The sequence below is a fragment of the Mus caroli genome, unplaced genomic scaffold (genome assembly GCF_978045245.1).
Source record: "Mus caroli unplaced genomic scaffold, Mus_caroli_1 scaffold_4, whole genome shotgun sequence".
Lineage (NCBI taxonomy): Eukaryota > Metazoa > Chordata > Mammalia > Rodentia > Muridae > Mus > Mus caroli.
In genome coordinates, this window is record NW_028227259.1 from 34,147,071 (window position 1) to 34,167,678 (window position 20,608).

Genomic DNA, 20,608 nt, shown 5'->3' on the forward strand with positions numbered 1-20,608 from the left:
GTTTCTTCAAAAGTCTAATGATTTTTGATTAGATGCTAAGTTTCGCAGATATCACAGTTGATCTTAATTATTTTTGTTTCTCCAAAGGGCAATTGACTGTTTTGCAGTTAAGTAAATTGTGGATCAGCACGATCCTTTGAAGTGTTGCTGTTCAGATGTTAGGATGGGTCTAAAGCAGTCTTTACCGGAGGGTGGCTTTAACTAGGTTGTGGCCCTGGGATCTCAAGTGACTGTTCCAAAGGATCAACAATGCTTCTGGTTGGACAGAATTCGTCAATCTCCTACTCCTGTATAGTTCCTGAAAAATGATCAATTTTTATTGATCAAGTAGTTGCTGGCTTAGTTGAATTTCTCTCTATAGATGCCCATTTGGCATTTGCAGTAGATCCTATGGGACTTTAAAACCTTTCTGTGAAAATTCTAGTTTTCTTAGTCGGTCCACTGTCCAAGCTAAGAACGCTGTTTTCTTACCTCTCTGGGATTATAATTTTACATTCCTTGAGTTTTCCCTTTCTGCTGGGGTCAGGAATGTGCTCCCAGGACTAACCTAACCATGTGTTTTCCTCTCCCATGCTGCCTGCTTTCACTATTTGAAGAAGTTGTTTTTTACTTATTTCTATTGATGGTGGGGGATAAGTTTGGTAGTCGTTATTACAAAAGGGTAAGGAGTGTTTGGGGATGGATAGTTTCCTTCTTAAAATAGATGTACAGCAACAGTTTGGATGACAGATGCCTCTGCACATAACAGCCATACAATATCATGTAGGCAGGGGGAGTCTGCAGGGCAGTGGCCCAAGGGGAAAAGAAAGCCAGTTATGGAAAGTTCAACATGGAACAGTAATTATAAGATGACCTTTTAATCTCAGTCCAGAAGTAATTATCAGAATAATGGGGACAAGAAGGACCTACTGATTTTACTTTTCTAAGGTGGAATGGAAGATCTGAATATATAGTGTGCTGGGAGAGGCATGTAGCTCAAAATACTAACATACCTAAAAATAAAAGATACTCCCTAGTATCATTTTTTTGGTGTGTATGTGTGTACAGCATGTGCATGCATGCGCGCACACACGTGTGTGTGTGTGTGTGTGTGTGTGTGTGTGTGTGTGTGTGCATTATCTCCCCCCACTCCTTACTTTCACCCAAGAACAGTCCTGGAGAAATAATAGAAGCTGAAATACAGAGGTAGAGAATGGATCAATTTTGTAACTAGAAGCTGTAACAGGAAGAAAGCAAAGGAAATAAACATGCATTTGGGAGTTAGGAAGTAAGGATCTGACAGCTACAGATGGCAAAGGTTTCCATGAGGGTCCTATGCAGTATGAAGCTAGGAGGCAGAGAAAACAGAAAGGAGATTGGGAAGACAAAAGAATCTCACAAAATGCAAAGTTAATGTTACTACTTCTAAATTCACTGAAAACAAGAACATTTTACTTATATATAACAATTTGTATATATAACTTATATAACAATTTACACATTGATTATATATATATATATATATACATATATATATATATATATATACATGTATACATACACACACACACACATATATATGATCTTATACAACCATATAAATGATTGTATGATGGTGACACTTTTAGGTATATCCTCAAAGAGTCAAGTCAGCTTATTATCTGAGTATACATGCTTACTGCTGTGCTATTTACAAGTGCCAAGTGAGGGTGTCATTTAGGTGCCTGCCAGTAAAAGAATGGATTCATATAATGTGGTATATATACACAAAAAAGTTTTCCTCAACATCCAAGAATGATACACCATCCTCAGGAAAGTTAGTGGGTCTGGGGATCATCACGTTGAGTAAAATAAGCCAATTTCACAAAGACAAGTAGCCTTAGTTGTTGTTGTTGTTTTTTTTTTTTTTTTAATGTAGAACTGGGGTGAGGGACACATAGGTAAAAGGAGACCATCTGGATAGATGGGAGTTATACCCATGTATGCTAGGTACCTAGGAACAGATACAGTTAACAGATACTGAAACACAAGAGAGAGACAAATAACTAAAGAACCAATACTTTATTTTCTATTTTGCCAATTAATTATAGTAAAAATTTAAATTCCAAAATGACTTCTGTCACCATATTATAATTATCTGGGCTACATCTTCCTGCCATCTGCTGGTGTAGTTTAAAGCAATAAAAATGGATTTTAAATTTCATCCTTAACAAATATAATTAGAAGGATAAATCATGAGAAAAATAGTGTGTTTTAGAATTAATTATTAAATTTTCATTTACCTACTATTTCTGGTTTTGGGTGATCATGTTTTCCATTATTATAAGTAATCAACAACTGATTATATTATATTTGAAGTTAACCATATATTTGAAAGCAGGTTGAGTAGGCATTGTGAATAATCAAGAACTGATTATATTTAAATTAACACTAAATATTTGTAAAGCAGATTACATGGGCATTATCATTACCTCTGTTTTAGGGGAAAAGAAGAATTTGGTAAAGTTCTTGATTATCAAAAACCCCATAGTTGTCATAAGGGCTGAACTAAACCCAGGTCTTTGCTATTGTGCTTTGACAAATGAGCATTTTAAAAAAATTGACCATTATAGTAGATATTCAGAAAATGAACATGTTTAGTAGCAACTACAATTGAACACCGAGAGAAACAGGCTCTATACTTACAAAAGCCTGTAGTTTACTCCACCTTACAACTCTTTGGCTTTATAAATTCACGTTTCACTACAAGAAGACTTACAGAGTTAACTAACCAGGTCCTCTGAGGGCTCTCAGAGACTGTACCACCAACCAAAAAGCATGCGTGGGCTGGACCAAGGCCCCCTACACATAAGTAGCAGATGTGCAGCTTGCTCTTCTTGTGATTCCCCTAACAATTGGAGGGGCTGTCTCTGACTCTGTTGCCTGCCTGTGGGCTGGGCTTCTAGTTGGGCTGCCTTGTCTGGCCTTAGTGGGAGAAGATAAGAAGCTTATCTGGGTGGTGGTGGTGGTGGTGGTGGTGGTAGCGGCGGCTGGTACCCATGAGGGACCTCCCCTTCTCTCAGGAGAAGGGCAGAAGAATAAGGGGTGTGAGAGTGGGACTGGGAGGAGAGGGGCTGCAATCAGGATGTAAAGTTAATAAGTTAATGAAAATAAATAAATTCATGTCCCAGAGGGATTGACCACCTCCTTCTCATAATCGTGGCTTATTCCTAGAATTTTAAGTATATTTTAAATCTTTTTTGCACAGCCTATTGGCTATGCCTGGAAGTTCTTCCCCTTACATCTTGACTTTTGCTGGTCTCCCTCAGACCTTGTCGTGCAGCAGCAGTCTGGGTGGGCTAGTACTGTGACTGTGGTCTCTAGTCATCTGTGAAGCTTCTTTCATGTCATGAGCCATCCTCATTTTTGTATCCTAACAGCTAAGACTGTTCCCATATACACCCTGCCTTAACAAACTTCTGCTGAAGCAACACTTTAATTGCAGATGCTATTTCTTGAATCTTATTATATAGGAAGTATTACACCAAATATTTTTTTATGACCATCAGTTCAAGTAATCATTACAAAAATGTCATGAAAAATTGTTTTCATCTCTTTTCAGTATAAGAAGAACTAGAATCATAGGCATTGTAAAAACATCCCATGTTTGCTTAAAAGATGGCAAAGCTAGGATTTATTTGCTTATTTAAGTTTCTTTGAGACAGTGTCCCACATGGTTAAGTAGGGTTCAAAGTCTTTATGTAGCCAAGTATGACCGTCAATTCTTTTTTTTTTTTTTTTTTTTTTTGGTTTTTCGAGACAGGGTTTCTCTGTGTAGCCCTGGCTGTCCTGGAACTCACTCTGTAGACCAGGCTGACCTCGAACTCAGAAATCCGCCTGCCTCTGCCTCCCGAGTGCTGGGATTAAAGGCGTGCGCCACCAACGCCCGGCGACTCTCAATTCTTGATTCTTCTGTCTCTTGGAGCAGTTTATGTGAAAATATCTGAAATGAATCTACATCATAACATAATAAATGTGGACTGATTATATTTGCTAGTACAAAGAGAAAAAAAAACCATAGTTACAAAAAACCTCCACAAATTCACAGAAGACTAAACTTTGGGTATATGTTATTATGGAACACATTTAATGGTTAAACTAAGGGTTGGAAAAGATATACCAGGCAGATATTAATTACTGTAACTTTGGATAGTTTTATTAACATCAGCCAAACAAGAAAGAAAATAGCTTAGAGCTGAGCTAGAGAAGATAGCAATTCTAGACTGAATATACTAATAAAATAGCATCAAATACACATCTTATAAAATCAAAATAAGCATGGCTATAGTTAGAAAGACAAATCTATCATATATAGTAATTTTAACATAATTTTTAAGTTTATAAAATTCTAGACACATTAAGTCATCTTGGACTGGTGAACTTGTATAAGACACCACAGCAGGAGCCTGGATAGCTCGGTCAGTAGACTTTTAATCTGAGGGTCCAAGATTCAAGTCCCTGTTCAGGTTCTTTTGCTGGGCAGTGGTGGCTTACGCCTTTAATCCCAGCACTTGGGAGGCAGAGGCAGGTGGATTTCTGAGTTCAAGGCCAGCCTGGTCTACAAAGTGAGTTCCAGGACAGCCAGGGCTACACAGAGAAACCCTGTCTTGAGAAAAAAAAAAAATACCTCAGCTTCAGATCTTTGAAGCAAGAGTGAGGACGAGTGGGGAGCCCATTCCTTTGTGAATGATCCAGTTTTAGATATTCTATTATAGTATCAGGAATGAGTGAGGATGTGAGGTGCAAGCATGCGTTCCTTTACTCCACCCATGTTCACTAAGTGGCTAGCTTGAGCAAGGTGCCGTGAAATCCCAAGTACAAACACGGCACTTATTTTATTATTCTTATTTTAGATAATATATACCATCTACTTTCTTTTGGTTTTAACAGAAAACCAAAGAAATACTTATCTTTGAAGACAGGAAACTGCACTTTACCTTTATCATTCATATTTGAGACATGCACGTGTCTCACTAGGTACCTCTGGCTGATTTGGAACTCACAGAGAACCTCTGTGTCTGCCTTCCAAGTGCTGGGATTAAAGGCATGCATGATTGCTGGCTTTTGTTGTTTAACACTCTAACTTGCACCATAATTGACACTGACCTTGAACTTCTGTCTTTACCTGCCGCATGTTGGAATCTTTTAAGATGCCACTTAAAAGCATCCACCATCCAGATGGCCCTGATGAACTTTAAAGCTAAGATTCTGTAAGATCTTTGGTTGAAAACTCAGGTAACTGAAAAACATATCTTTCTTTCTCACTTGAAAACGAAGAATCTTAATCAGAATCCCTTCTCCCAATTCACACACACACACACACACACACACACACACACACACACACACACGAGCACATTTAAGAGACTATTGTACAAATTACTTTGTGTGATATTACAGAATTGTATTTCAAGATACTTTTTCCAACCACAAAAGAAAAAGCCAGTACCTAAGATGTGATGTTTTTGGGAAACAAACCCAAAACCAAAGTAAAACAATATATCCCAAACAAAAAACCCCAGTTTAAACAAAAACAAAACCCTCAAGTTTTATTTAGACAACAAGCCAACCACATACAAAGATAATTTGTAGTTGACTTTTGCAGCTGTGTAAGACACGCTTCAAGTCAAGCAAGTCACAGAATAACTGTGAAGTAAGGCAAAGACACTGAAAGTTTTAAATGCTCACATGGAAGTTTTGATGCCCATCTGAATGCCAAAGATGTTCTTACAAATTTGTCATGGCCTGTAATATAATATCAAGAAAGTTTGTCCTCCCAGGCTGTAAAGGTGGAGATTAAGTATGATGAAGAATGGAAGGATTGTACTGGAGTCAGCTCAGCTCATTTGGAATCCTCCATCGTTAGCACCTTTCTCCTTGGGTAAGGTTTCTCGGCTTCTAGAGAGCCTGTAAGTACTTGCTCCAGAGTGTGGATCATGCTTTACTAACTGCAGTATCCCAACTGTCCAGCATATTTTCACTCTCTCTTTTTAAAAAAGATTTATTTGCTTTTATTACTTGTACTGTTTTTACAGTCCAGGCACTCCCCACTCCTGCTCTGCTCTCCTACAGTTCCACATCCCCTCTCTCCTCTCCTCTCCTCTCAGTCTCCAAGAGGATGTCTTCCCCACACCCCTGCCAGGCCTCTGCCCTCCCTGGGGCCTCAAGTGTCTCCGGGGTTAGATGTGAATTCTCTCACTGAGGCCAGATCAGGCAGTCCTCTGCTGTATATGTGCCGGGGCCTCGTACCAGCTACAGTAGGTGTTTTGCCTCCATGTATGTTTGAAGGTGCTAGATCCCCTAGAATTGGAGCTACAGAGAGTTGTGAGCTGCCAAGTAGGTGCTGGGAACTGAACATCGGTACTCTAGAAAAGCAGCCAATGTTCTTAACCGCTGAACCATCTCTCCAGCCCCTTCACTCTCTCAATATTATATACAAATCATCAAAATACTGGAGCAAAATTCACTGGAGTTCACCTTTGTTCTTTCCAGAACACAGAAGACATACAAGGGATGATGCATCCTCCCTCCCCTCTTCCTCCTCTCTCCTTTTTGAGATAGGGTTTCATGCAGGCCTTGAACTCCCTGCATAGTTGAGGCTAGTTTTGAACTCCTGTCTCCTGCCTCCACCTCTTCAGTGCTGGGATCACAGGTGTGTGCCATCACACCCAGCTTAGCTCTTGTCAATTGGAATTTCCTTTTTAAAGCATCTCTTTTCACTGAAGGTATCAAAATTAGCCAATTTCACATGATTTCTTTTGGCATGACAGAATACAAGTGACAGGAACATATTTAAAAATACTGATTTTAAAATATGACTTGCAACTTAAAGGCAAACTTTTAAAACTAAAAAAGTAGAAATTATGAAGAATGGCATTATACCTATATCCCTCAAATATTGGGAATTGTCAGATATTTTTGGACCAACATTTCTTTGAATTTTACTTTACTGAAAATGTGACCTAAAAGATTTTCCTATGTAAATATGGTAACATGCTGTAGTCCAACTCAGACTACAAGGCAGGCATCAAAAGGAAATTTCTGTTAGCTTTTCCCTTACTTTCCCTGAACCCTTTTATTAGGCTTGATGTTACAGCACCAGGAGGGCAGGGCAGGAGAGTGTTGCTCTCTAAGTTTGTGTGCACCTAGCAAATGGAGGGCAGATGAGGGCGTCAGATCCCCTGAAACTGGAGTTACAGATGGTGTGAGCCATCCAGTGTGGGTGCTGGGCACTGAACCTGGGTCCTCTGCAAGAACAAGTGCTCTTAATTGCTGATTTAAAAAAAAAAAAGATTTATTGTTATATGTAAATATCCTGTAGCTAGCTGTCTTCAGATGCACCAGAAGAGGGTGTCAGATCCCATTACAGATGTTTGAACCACCATGTGGTTGCTGGGATTTGAACCCATTTATTTGGAAGGGCAGTCAGTGCTTTAACCCCTGAGCCATCTCTCCAGCCCCAAGATTTTTCTTTTCTTTTCTTCTTCACTTTTCCAGTATCTACTAAAAGTCTTTTGAGAATTAAGCAATCACCGTCTGCTTTGCTAAAGCTCAAAGTTACATGTTTGAGTGTTTTTTCTGATGCCACCCTTTCTCATTGGCAGCACATAAAAAGGTATCATAGGTGTTAGCTGACATCAGTCAATTACTCTGGAAACGTGTATTAAACTTATCTTTTTGGGAGTTTTTGGGAGTGCACAGGCTGGAAGGGAGGCAGTAAATAAAATGTATCCCTGAATACTGAAGTGCTCTTGAGTTCAGAGCTCAGTGATCTCATCGTGTCTCAGAGCTTTAAATAGTACTTATACACCAATGACACATTTATAGATTCCTATCTCCAGACTGTACTTTTCTGAATGCCAAACTCATATCTGCCCTTTTGACCTCTTCAATCTAATAGGTCAGATGCCTAATGGGTACTTCAACCCTCACACGTCAACCTTGAGCTCCCGATACAATCTTCTGCATCTCTGCAAAGATCAATTCCCCTTGCAGTTGCAGTCACACAACTTGGAGTAATCTCTGGCCTGTTACCCTCAGCAAATCCATTTAGCTCCACTCCCAAAGCACAAACATCTGCGGCTCCTCACCTATAGTGCTTCCAGGCTTACCTGGGTTACTGAGACCAACTCCAAATGTGTCTGTTCTTGACTTTGCTTTCACTCCTGTCCTCAGTCTCCACGGTCCCTACAACAGTCTATAAGTCAGATTATGTCACTCTTCCACTAAAAAATGGCTTTTTATCCACCCAGAGAATGATGCAGTGTTCTTTAAGACTCATGTAATCCCTGCCTCCCAATCTGTTTTTCTTCAAATACTGCAATCCTTCCTGTTCACTGTTCAGGGTCTTTACATACGCCAGTCCTTTGCCTGGAGTGTTCTGCAGTCACGTATGCTCTTTAGTTAATGTATGGCTCACTTCTTTCCTACTTTAGGTATTTATGCAAAATCCCACTTCTCAATGAGGCTTTCTTTGGCTAGGGATCTAAACTTAGTATTCCTACCCCCCTGTGTGATTTTCTTCTCTAGCATTTAACTTAGCATATCACATGATTTGCTTATTTTCATTGATACTGTCTCTCTGTAGCTTTACAAAGCAGAAATTTTTGTCTGTGTATCTTTTCTACCTAGGGCAGAAACTGATACATAGTGTAAATCCAATAAAAATGAGTTGAATGACCGAAAAGAATGGTGGTATACATGTTATAAAAAATAAAGACTTAAAATATAATTAATGCAGATCTGTAAACTGAACATATAAGAAAAGTATCATGTATTTTCATATCTTTCCTAAGACCAGATTTGATTTCTCTTTTCTTTGTAACATGAAACCGTTTTTAAAGACAGGGAGGGTTTCGTGTAGCACAGACTGGCCTTAAACTCCTTGTGTGGCTCAGGATGACCCTGCTGTAGTTTTTTTTTTTTTTTTTTCTTCTCTCTCCTATTTCCCAAGTGCTGGATTCCCGGCATGTGCCATCATGCTTGATACAACATGAAACCTCATGAAACTTTAGACATGAGTGTTCAAGAAGAAAGGATAATGATAAACACAGATGGGCATTACAAAATGTCAGCTGGATGAATGAAGGAGTTTTAAGAATTATTACTACATGGAGCTTACTACACATAGAAAACTAAAATTAAAAAAAAGCGCTCATTGATTGAATTATCAGTGTCTGGCACTCAGCAGTATATAAAGTGAGTTGGACTTGGATGCCTTCCAAAAAGGCTTAGTGAAGCATTTACTTCTAAAGTAATTCTATAGTACAGGCATGATGTCTAGGCTGGCTACAGTAAATGCAGGGATAAAACGAGAGTAATGGAGTATTGAAGATGCTACTTTTAGATTTGAAGATCTTTAGTTATTCTTTATCAGTGTCCAAGATAAACAGTGAATATACAGAGACTACAAATTTCCACATGGAATTTACACAAAAAGGCACTAGTATTGGTCTCTTAGAGAGAATGATAGGAAGGAAACAAAGTCTGGGAGTTCTGGGTTCCAGCCTTCATTTTGCCTTTGCCTGGCTGTGTGATCAGAGGTGAGCTGTTTAAGCTCTTGGTCACCTCATATGCAAATGTGAGTGAGGGTGGACTGAAAAGACCCAAAGGTTCCCTAAGTGATAGTGTAAGGTTATTTGATGCCGATATACAGTGTGAGTAAAATGCTCTTAAAAGATGCATACTGTAATCTCTCCACTTTAGAAATATATTGTATACAGCAAAGGAGAACTCAGGAAGTGAATAGCCAATAAGATGTAAAAGAGAAGGAGATTCTCTTGAGTTATTTAGCTGGGGTCAGTGTAATACAAGAGTTCTTATAGTGCACATGGACTGAGTTAGGCTGATGCTATGTGAGAAAGACTTAACCAACTATTGTTTGCTACTAAGATGAAGGGGACCTGACTAAAAAAGTAACAGAGAAGCTATAAACATTAAGAAAACATTCCCCAGAAAGGAACCTCACCTACTGACTCCTTGATTTTAGTTTAGTGATTACTAAGCAAGACTTATGACCTCCAGAGCTGTAATAATATTAAGCCAATCAAATCTATGGTAAATTGTTTCAGCAGTAGTAGGAAACTAATATAACCATGACACATATTTTACAAACAGAGCCAGACCAATTTTATGCAGGGTTCTGATTAAAAACAAGATATATCTATCTATCTATCTATCTATATATATATATATATATCACCCAACTAGATCATGAAAACTTTTTAAGAAAAATCTATGGAAATTAGTAGTCTAGGGAAGAGTTTTTAATTAGTGACTCATGAAAAATATTAACTCAAATATTTTATAAGAAAATATCAAGGGAAATTAGGACATTTATCCATAATGTAAGTTTCTAGGCCCTGGCTTACTTATCTATAAACTGAGGGGCTAGGATCAATAGCCCCTAAAATTTCTCTACTTCTGAAATTTTAAAATTCTGACATCATAAAATTAGCCTTCGCCTCTGCGTATCCCTCATCCCCTGAAGTCTGAAGACTGATCACCTTAGGAGACATTAGGCTGTGTGTGTGATGGTTAAGCTTCTCAGAAGGTGGTGGACTGAGCCCAGGACTTGGCCCATGCTGAACATGTACCTGACAACTGAGTAACAACCACTAAACTTTGTATGTTCTTGATGGAACTATTTCTAAAGTGAAACATACTCCCTATATTTTAAAAAAAGATTTATTTTATATATGTGAGTATACTAAACTGTTGCTGTCTTCAGTCACAGCAGAAGACGGCATCGAATCCCACTTCAGATGGTTGTGAGCCACCATGTGGTTGATGGGAATTGAACTCAGGACTTCTGGAAGAACAGCCAGTGCTCATCCATCTGTTCAGCCACCGCACTCCCTACTTAGATATAAAACAAATAGCACATTCTATCTTTTCTTCAAGAACTACCACTGACTGGGATTAGGTTAGTTAGGATGGGCTGTAGACAGCCTACACACACAGGGGTTTATGGACAGCTTAGTCTGCACCATTCCTTATCTGGGAGATCGGAATGAGGAGACCCTTTGCATATGCTCGGCCTAGGGAGTGGCATGATTACAAGGTGTGGCCCTATTGGAGTAGGTGTGTCAATGTGGGCGTGGGCTTTAAGAACCCCATTCTAGCTGCCTGGAAGTCAGTATTCTTCTAGCAGCCTTCAGAGGAAACTGTAGAACTCGCAGCGCCTCCTGTACCATGCGGTCTGGACGCTGCCATGCTCCCCACTTGATGATAATGGACTGAACCTCTGAACTGTAAGCCAGCCCCAAATAAATGTTGTCCTTTATAAGAGTTGCCTTGGTCATGGTGTCTGTTCACAGCAGTAAAACCCTAATGAAGACAGAGGACTTTTCACACTTCCAAATGCGACCTGCCCAACTTAACCCTTTACTATCTGGAGCTCTACAGAAAGATGTGCTGACATCTTCCCCTAGAAAAATATACATAAGCCTCCTCACCAAAGGTCTCCAGCTACGTCGTCTTTCACTACAGAAAATCATGTCTCCCTTGGCGTAACTTAGGACAAGGTAAAATCTAGAATTTAGAGACAGACTTGGTGCTATAGGCCTGTAATCCCAGCTACAGCCAGATAGCATGGTCAAGTGCCTAACTTACATGGTACAAGTTCAGCATGGGGAACTTAGTGAGATTCTGTCTCAAATAATAAAATTAAAAGCTGTAAGTGTAGTTTAGTAGTAACGTGTTCACTAGCCATGCAACGGACCTGAGTTCAATATCTAGCACCACACACAAAATTATATAAAATTTAATTATTTGTAGCTCTTCTGTTATTGCTACATTTATAAAAATAATTTTTTACTTTTAACTCTGTGTGTTTGTGTGTAGGAAAGCAATGCACTTGGAGGTGTGGGACCTCTTAGATGGGAGTTACAGGTGGTTGTGATCCAATGCTCTTAACTGTTGAGGCCATTTCTGTAGTCCCTACAACATATCAAGTTTTTTGTCAATTACACTTGCCTCTCCCAGTCTCCTTTTTAATTCCATCTTTTATGTTGTTGTGTTTGGTAATTTGAAAACATAGACTTATCTATTCTATCTATCTATCTATCTATCTATCTATCTGTTGTGTACACATGGGTGCATCACATATGTAGTGTCCTTCCACCATACTGGGCTCCAGGAACTGAAGGGCATTAGGCTTAAGTCAAGCACCTTTACCTCATAGTCATCTTGATGAATCTGATAACAATTTATAATGTTTTAAGCAAGATTAAGTTAGCTATATGAGGCTCCTGGAGCTGTTTTTAAAGTAGATATAGGTAGTTTGGGGAAAGGATTTGGTTGTTTTGATTACCCCAAGGCCTTATTTCAAAGTTCTCTGTTATCTTTTGGAAAAACAGTTTAGAGACCGATGACACTAAGTTGCTGGGAAATATGGCTATTAACATAAACAGAATTATATGGCCTGATATTTTTGGAATACCTGAACTATTTTTTTTTTTTTGGTTTTTCGAGACAGGGTTTCTCTTTATAGCTCTGGCTGTCCTGGAGCTCACTTTGTAGACCAGGCTGGCCTCGAACTCAGAAATTCGCCTGCCTCTGCCTCCCGAGTGCTGGGATTAAAGGCGTGCGCCACCACGCCCGGCCCCTGAACTATTTTTTTCTACAATGTATATTGCTTATCTGCTTGGAAAGCTGTTTTCATAAAAACAGACGACAAGGCAGAAGGATCTTCCCTACAACCTCTCTGACCTAACACAGCTATTCTCATTTAGCACTATTCGATCAGTTTTTTAGTGGCTGTAATTTTCATGTTTGTGTGTGCGTGTGTTTTAAATTTTGAATTCACATTTAGGTTCACCACAAAGGTTGGCCCATGGCTACATTTCTACATAAAATTAAACTGTAAATACGGAACACTGCAGGAATGCCAACATGAGTGAAAAGGTGTTTGCCTCAGTGCCTTATTTCACGTGTTCAATCCAGTAATACCCAGTTGGGTCTGGTGGACAAAACACTTCTTGTGCTCTCAACCCTGTGAGGTAGGTACATCATGTTCTCAGAGGTTAAAATGTCATGGGGCAGCCTGGCCAAGGAAACAGGTGCAGGTGTTTGGGGGCGCCCGTGGGTGGGGGTGTCTCTATCAAAGCTTTCATTCAGCGTCCCCCCGATCCCCATCCCTTCCTCTGTCATAAACCTCCACAAACTTGAATTCTGCCTTTCCACCTCAGAAGTCGTGCTGTGGAAACCTGAAGTTTGCAGGAAAGTTCCAATAGTGGGTGCCCACCGATCCGAGGCCCGGGCACCCACAGTGTGGCTCGCCCTCCCGAGACCTTGCGCTGCGGCCCCGCACTAACCTGACCAGGTCGGTCATGCAGGAACCCACCACTACCACCGCTGCTGCCTCCTCCTCCTCCTGCCAGGGCCTCCCGGGCTCCCCAGACGCCGCCATTACTAATCCTTGCTCAACCCTGACGCTGCCCTTTGCCCTTTGCCTGACCCCGTAACCAGGGACGCCGCCCCGTCCTCCTTAACGACGCGGGTGTTTCACCCGCCTGTGCCGGTCGCCCTCCCTAATGCCCGAAATCTCTCCGGCCTTTGGCTAGTCCTGATCCCTCTGGGACCGGTGTTCCTGCCCCGCTTCACAAGCACAGGGCCCGGCCGCCACGGCGAGGATCACAGAGCGCGCCAAGCACGAGGCCAGAGCTCCGGGGAACCTTCAGGCGCTACCCGGTCGCCTTCCTCAGCTTCCGGCTTCTCGGCGCGGGGACGCGCACGCCCGGCCGGCTCCGGAGAGGGCGGGACGTCCGGGGGAGCGCGCACGCATCCGGCCCGCGGTTCGCGCGCAGGTCGGTGCGTCGGTCGGGGGCGCGCTCGGGTAACCTGTACCCCGTCTAGTCGCCGGTTACTGATCGGACTTAAGTTCCAGGTACCTGGACCCGGGCTGGTGCGGGGAGGTTGGATCTCAGTCGCACAGGTGGCGCAGAGAGCCATGTTTGAGTATGGCCAGAGAGCTAGCCTCTTCATGAGAAGGCCTGCGTTCCAAAGATGCCCCGCTCGCCCCACAGCACGCGGATTCCCTCAAGAGCCGCCCCCAAGATCTGAGGCTTCTCTTTCTCCACGTATCTCGTTCAGTCCTGGTCCCTGATGAAGCCCGCCTCTTTTTGCACTTGATGAGGGCATCATACAATTTGGGAGAAAGGGTTGGATCCCTTTAGATTCTCCTCAGAATGGGTGGACATGCTTTGGATCTGAACCAATTCGCTCTCCCCGCCCCTCCCTGATGTTGCCCAGTGGAGAAATTGCACCCCCACAGTAACTTCCCTCGTGCGCCATATGACGTGGACGTGATGCAGCAGGAGGCCACCCCTTTCCGTTCCATGACGTCAACGGGGGCACATGTTTCCGTGTTTGTCATCCTCTCCTAATTGCGAGAGCCTGGATGGTGCTTTATACGTCTTTGTGTTCCCCAGACAGCCCGCCCACTAAAAGACCTCATGTGACCTTATCTTGCGGCAGCAGATTTTTTTATAAAAATTATATATTTGCATCTTCCGTCTGCAATACGTCAAAATGAGGAAATACAAATTGCAAAACAAGCATTCAAGAGAGGCAGGTCACCAAAATTTCCTGCTTCTCTGGAATCTGTTATAATGGTGCCATATGTAAAGGAGGTGTGTGTGTGTGTGTGTGTGTATGTGTGTGTTTCCAATCCATATCCCTGCATATTGTACCAAAGAATCATCTTTTTTTTTTTTCTTCAAATTCCTGATTTTGGAGTCAGTATAGTTCTTTTTTTTACTTTCAATTGTTAGTGAAGTCACACTTACTGAAACATCTTAAAGCTGCACAAAACCTTGCACTGTCAAAAACATGTATTATAGCTGCTGTTCTGGAGTTAAAGACAGAAATCCATTCCCTCAGGTGTGATCCTAACGTCTTGACAGTTGCTGAAGTGGAATGGGTTTTCATAATCACTAGTGTGGTTTGGCGTCTGGAGAAGGTTGTTTCCTTTGGCATTTAATTAGTGAATCATTCAGGCTAGTACCAACACTGGATCAGCAGTAGTCTAGTTGGTGTCTAGCTATAAAGCAATCATGTGTATAAATTCGTGACTTTGTCTTTATATTTACAGAAGTGTATGCTTTAAAAATTCACCTTGATGCTTTCTTTAGTGGCCACTGTTATTAATGCTGGAGAAGAGGATAGGAATAGTGGAATTTGAGAGAGCTCTGGACTTGAATTTCAGTCCTTCTGTTTGTTCTTTGTGTGACATTAAATAAGTAACTTGGTCTGGCTGGTCTTTAGCTTTTGTATTTACAAAATGGAAACAATATTCATTAAGAAACTGTGTGTGTGGGGGGGGAGTGGATGTTTGTGCAGAGAGAGGTGAGTAACAGAGATCATGTGTGAGGTGTTAGTTTGATTTCTCTTGGAGAAATTTGGTGTAAAATAGATACTCTGAGGAAAAAAATCCATGGAACAGTCTTTTGTCATAAGATATCCTTCTGCTTGCTTCTCAGATGACTCTGTGTGTTTTGAATGTGAAGTAAATGAGCATCCCCCTTCAGGAACTGTGACATAGTGGGCAGACATCAGGCAGGATTGTGGAGTTTAGAAAAGTCTTCAAAGTGATAGTGTGGGTGAGCCTACTGTTCAGAAACAATTACCCAAGTCACCTGGAAAATGGGAATTAGAAACATGCTTTATACCAGACTGTGAAGATGAATGGCAAGGCTGCATATGGAAGTGACTTATAAGTCATGCCATGCTATAAAATATGTGTATTTTTATGATAGATACTATATATAGGAAAGGAGACATTTGCTCATGTTAGATGTATTAGAATGTATGGGGAGGCCAGCTCCCAAGAGTCAGAAGACAACCATGTAGAGACTAAAGTACACTGTGTAAACCTTAAGCACCTCACAAATATTTCTGGGGGTGGGGTGGGGTATCATGGTGTCACTCTGTGTGTGTATGGTTTTTTTTTTTTTTAACTACAATGATAAAGCAAACATTCAGTTTAGCAGAGCTTATAAATTCTTATGTGGCACAGTGCTTAGAAACCAGAACCAGAACAGCAGGTACTCATAATTGTACCTGGATGGAAATGAATTTGCTTTCAATGTGGGATTAATCTTTCAGATTGAGAGAGACAGTAGTCATTTGAATTGACTTATTCACCTCTAAAGCAGTAGCTTTCATCTATTAGGAATTCATGCACACTCTCCTGCAGCTCCGTGAATATCCAAATAACATAGATGTGATTTATTGCTTTTGTATTATCAAGTGTAAAGACTTCGTAGTGCCAGAAAGTCAAAGACTGAAAAGATTCAATTTGTCTTTGTTGCTTAATATCTGGACACGCATAAATCTCTGCCCTATGTTTTTATAATTTAAGTGTCAAGTACCTTTATCCTCCAGATTTAGCTGTATTTAACCCCTATGATTTGTGTGCATGTGTGTACATGGTATGTCTGTGAATACCGTATGTATATATATGTGTGTGTGTGCATGATTTGGAGAGAAGATAGTGTTGAGTATCTTCCACTATCATCCTTGACCTTAGATTTAGAGAGAGGGTCTCTCACTGACTTTGGGCTTCACGGTTTTGGCTAGACTGGTGAGCCCGGGGAATCTGCTGAGTTGAAACCTGCAGTGCTGGGGTTATAGATGTGTGCCACTAGGCTGGCTTTTTACACAGCTGCTAGGGGTGGAAGTCATGCTTGTTAAGGCTTGCTCAGCAAGCACTTTACTCACTGAACCATTTTCGAGGGGCCCTCACCTGAATATCAGATTTTGAGGGTATATTATATCTTCTCCATCGATAAATTTTTCTTCAGCTTTGCTCCCCTCACTCATTTCTTTAGAGTTATTTTAAGATTAATTTATTTATTAAATCTATTATTTGACGCCATATTCTGAGCATGGGTTTTAGGTATGGGCCAGTCCAGTATCCATGGTCCTGGTCAATATTTAATAAAGCTTGCTTCAAATATGGCCCAGAAAAAATTCCATTATTTGAATTTACCACATTATTATTCAGTAACATTATTAAATGTTACTGAATACTAAGTGTATGTTAACTGCCTTTGTTAAATGTGAGAATTTCAAGTTATAGTCTTTGTTGGGGAGAGTTAATATAATCAGGTAATTATAATGCGCCATGGAAGGACTTATTAAGAAAGGTGTGTGGGCTGTAAATGCTTTCTTGTAAGTGACAGTTGGTTGTGTTTGCCTTAGAGTGCTGTATGTTATCCCTGATCAAGCTCTTTGTCCTTGTGGAGATACAGGTGGGGTCCCTGATTTAGTGGACTTGGTGATGTATGTTTTGTGTGTTATGCTTGCAGGACTGTTAGTGAACCTTCTCCAGCTCAACCAGATTAGAAGAGCCAGTTGGAGCAGTGAAGCTTTGAGGAGACTGAGCTAGTGTGGGGAGCGTCTTTGGAAAGGAGGAGGGAGTTGCACTTTAAGGGTTCCTTTCATTCCCCAAAGGCATGGCATAGGCCATGCCCTGAGTATCTGAGCTGCAGGGATCTGGCTCCTGGAAGACTAAGTGAAGAGTGGTACTGGGTCATAAAGCACTTGCTCGGAGAAGAGACAATTCTGTGCACCGTGCTAACTTACAGGGAGCTTGTGATAGCTATATTTCTTAAGTTTGTTTGTTTGGTAAATTGATCACCGTTCTTTCTCTCTACTTTCAGTGGTAACTCATAAATCAAGTTAAAATGTCTCCAGAAATTGCCTTGAACCGAATTTCTCCAATGCTCTCCCCATTCATATCAAGCGTGGTCCGAAATGGGAAGGTGGGACTGGATGCTACAAACTGTTTGAGAATTACGGACTTGAAGTCTGGGTATGTACCAGAACGAACTCAACTTTTATCTCACAAGAAACCTTTCTTACCAGACAGATCCATGAAAAAGGGCCATCACAGAAGCTTTCATTCAGGTCCTGCTCTTACCATCTGCCAATGTGTGCCTGTACTGAGTGTAGTGCGCGTGCGTGTGTGTGCGTGCGTGCGTGCGTGCGTGCGTGCGTGCGCGTGATTAAACTCGGGGCATCACACATGCTAGACAAAACTTGGTTAGAGTCACATTCCAGTGCCAAATTCATTTGGTTTTGTTTAATTCTTGACATGTTTTGCTTCTTGTTTCACAAGAGCATGCACCCACATGTGGGCGTTATGGGCACTTTATTTCTAATGGGAATGGTAATATACTTTTTTCTGACTTATCTCTTTGTGACTAACATGTTATATGGGTTTTAGCATGCATGTTTTCCTTCTTTGGGTTGCTTTCTTGTTTACTGTAATCTTACATACACTATAAGAATTGGGTTTAGAGGTGCTGTGTCTGACATCATTCGATGATCTCCCTTAATACAAAAATTACAGTAGCTAGCCGAAGTGAGTCACAGTGGGGCTGAAGCATTCAGTCTCACACCTGGATATGTTGTGTTAAAAAACACAAGACAAAAAACCCCAAACAAACCAATTAAAAAAAAATAAAGAAAAAAGAAGTGATAAAACCTGCCTCATATTTTATTTGGAAATAAGATTAGATCTACAGAAAACATAGAAAGATACCATAGGAAATTGCAGTAGTAATCTTGGTTGCCAATTGACAGACCTGGCAAGAGTGACCCTCCTCTGAGGAACTGTCCCTATCAGATTGGTCTGCTGGGCGTTTTCATGAGTGCTAAATGGAGGAATAGGCTTAGGCCATTGTGGGCGGTGCTGTCCTTGGCTGTGTGAGCATGGGCTGTGTAAAAAATGTAGCTGAGTAATAACATGGGGAAGCAAGCCAGAAATCAACATTCCTTCAAGATCTGTGTCAGCTCTTACCTCTGGGTTCCTGGTGGGTTCCTGCCCTAGCTTCTCCCACTGAAGGGAGACCTGTGAGGTGTACAGTAATGAACCTTCCCTTACAAGTTGTTTTTGGTCAGTGTTTTATCACAGCATCACAGAAGCAAAGTAGGACAAATTAATATTGTTTTGACATTATTACTTGTTCTCTACTTCTTGAGATTTGCCTTCTTCCTCTTTCATGGGCAAGAGTAATCCAGAATACAAATTTTGCTTAGTCATTAAGTGCCCTCGGTTTCCCCAGCCTGCCCTTAGTTTTTCTTGACTGACTTTGGCATCTAAAGATTATTGACTAGCTATTTTGTGATGTCTCTCAGATCTATGAGGTTGTTAGATGCCTTCCTCTCATTCGGATAAGAACTATATCCCCTCCTCGAAGAGCACTAGAGCTGTGTTGTTCCACCTCAGAGCATCCAATGGATGGCTGTATGATGCTCATATGTTTTTTTAAGATTTATTTATTTATTATATGTAAGTACACTGTAGCTATCTTCAGACACACCAGAAGAAGGCATCATATCTCATTTCGGGTGGTTGTGTGCCACCATGTGGTTGCTGGGATTTGAACTCTGGACCTTCAGAAGAGCAGTCTGGTGCTCTTACCCACTGAGCCATCTCACCAGCCCCTCATATGTTTTTTTGTATGAACCTCTTGCCTTAGCCTCTTGAGTAGCTGGGATGACAGACACCATACCTATTCAGCCATGCAGTCAGGAGGTGAGTCTTCAACACCACAGTTGGCACCTGTGGCTGCCATGTTAGGCACATTCTATGCATTTTCAACATATGATCATTCCAATTTTTGATAAGTTTATTGGGGTGTAACCCCTTTGTAAGTTAGGGAGCAAGTATCTGTTTTTGTTTGTTGCTCATTTGTTCCTGGCTTTTGTCTTTGGGAGGTCTGTCAAGTGGCTTTGTGAACTTTTGACATATTGGCACTATTTTTTTTTTTTCCTCACTAGAAATGTTGCTTTGTGTGTGTGTGTGTGTGTGTGTGTGTAAGAGCAAGCAAACAAGGCTTTTCTGAGAAGTGGAATAACAGCGTCATAGAGGGGACTAAGAGATGATGGTGCATCCTTGTCTCTCTCTTAGTTATCCTTGTTAGACTCTCTTACCTTGACATTTTTTTCTACAGTGTATTTATCTTTGGTCTGTGTGTGTGAACATGCATGTGCCACGGTGCACCTGCGGATATCAGAGGAGCCAGTTCTCCCCTTTCACCATGTGCATCCTGAGGATGACCTCAGGTCATCAGGCTTGGATGGCAAATGCCTTTTTTTACCTGCTGAGCCTTTGCACTGACCGGCATTTCTCTTTTAGAGCACAGTGCTCAGGGTTATGGGTTGTGAGTGAGAGCCATAATGTCTGTTTACTGCTTCATGTAGGGCATAGTATACACAGGAAGTACCATCTGAGGAGACTGTGTGGAAGGTGCTAGTTATCCTTGATGAGATGCTATTTTAAGTACCCATATTTTCCATATTTTACTGATAGACTGAATAGATAGGCAAGAACTAGATCAAAGCAAGATTTTTTTTTTTTAAATGTGGCAATTCATCTTTATTTCCCTTATGGACCTTCGAGGTTTCTGTAGCAGTTATGTCATGTGTCCTTCTAAGCTCTACTGTTAGGCCTTCTGCCTCTTAAGGACAGAGAACGTACTCATACTCCTCTGTGAGCTTCCCTCCCATGCACATGAAATAAATCAGGGCTGAGTGAGTGGGTGAGTGGGATAGGGGTTCACAGAGAAGTTATTTAGTT

General features: G+C 41.1%; 2 protein-coding genes across 6 annotated transcripts in view; one reads left to right on the top strand and one right to left on the bottom strand.

The window, feature by feature from the left end:
* Positions 1-13,472, bottom strand: part of Rbks (ribokinase) — an 81,239-nt gene extending 67,767 nt beyond the window's left edge. For all 5 annotated transcript variants that reach the window (XM_021162862.3, XM_029477544.2, XM_029477547.2 and 2 more), the window contains exon 1: positions 13,335-13,472. In XM_021162862.3, the coding sequence (XP_021018521.1) occupies positions 13,335-13,429 (95 nt within the window). In that variant the 5' untranslated portion in view covers positions 13,430-13,472. The remainder of the gene's footprint in view (positions 1-13,334) is intronic.
* A 309-nt stretch (positions 13,473-13,781) lies between these two features.
* Positions 13,782-20,608, top strand: part of Babam2 (BRISC and BRCA1 A complex member 2) — a 389,024-nt gene continuing 382,197 nt past the window's right edge. Inside the window, exons 1-2 of the mRNA XM_021162018.3 lie at positions 13,782-13,906; positions 17,685-17,836. Of these exons, the coding sequence (XP_021017677.1) occupies positions 17,709-17,836 (128 nt within the window). The 5' untranslated portion in view covers positions 13,782-13,906; positions 17,685-17,708. The remainder of the gene's footprint in view (positions 13,907-17,684; positions 17,837-20,608) is intronic.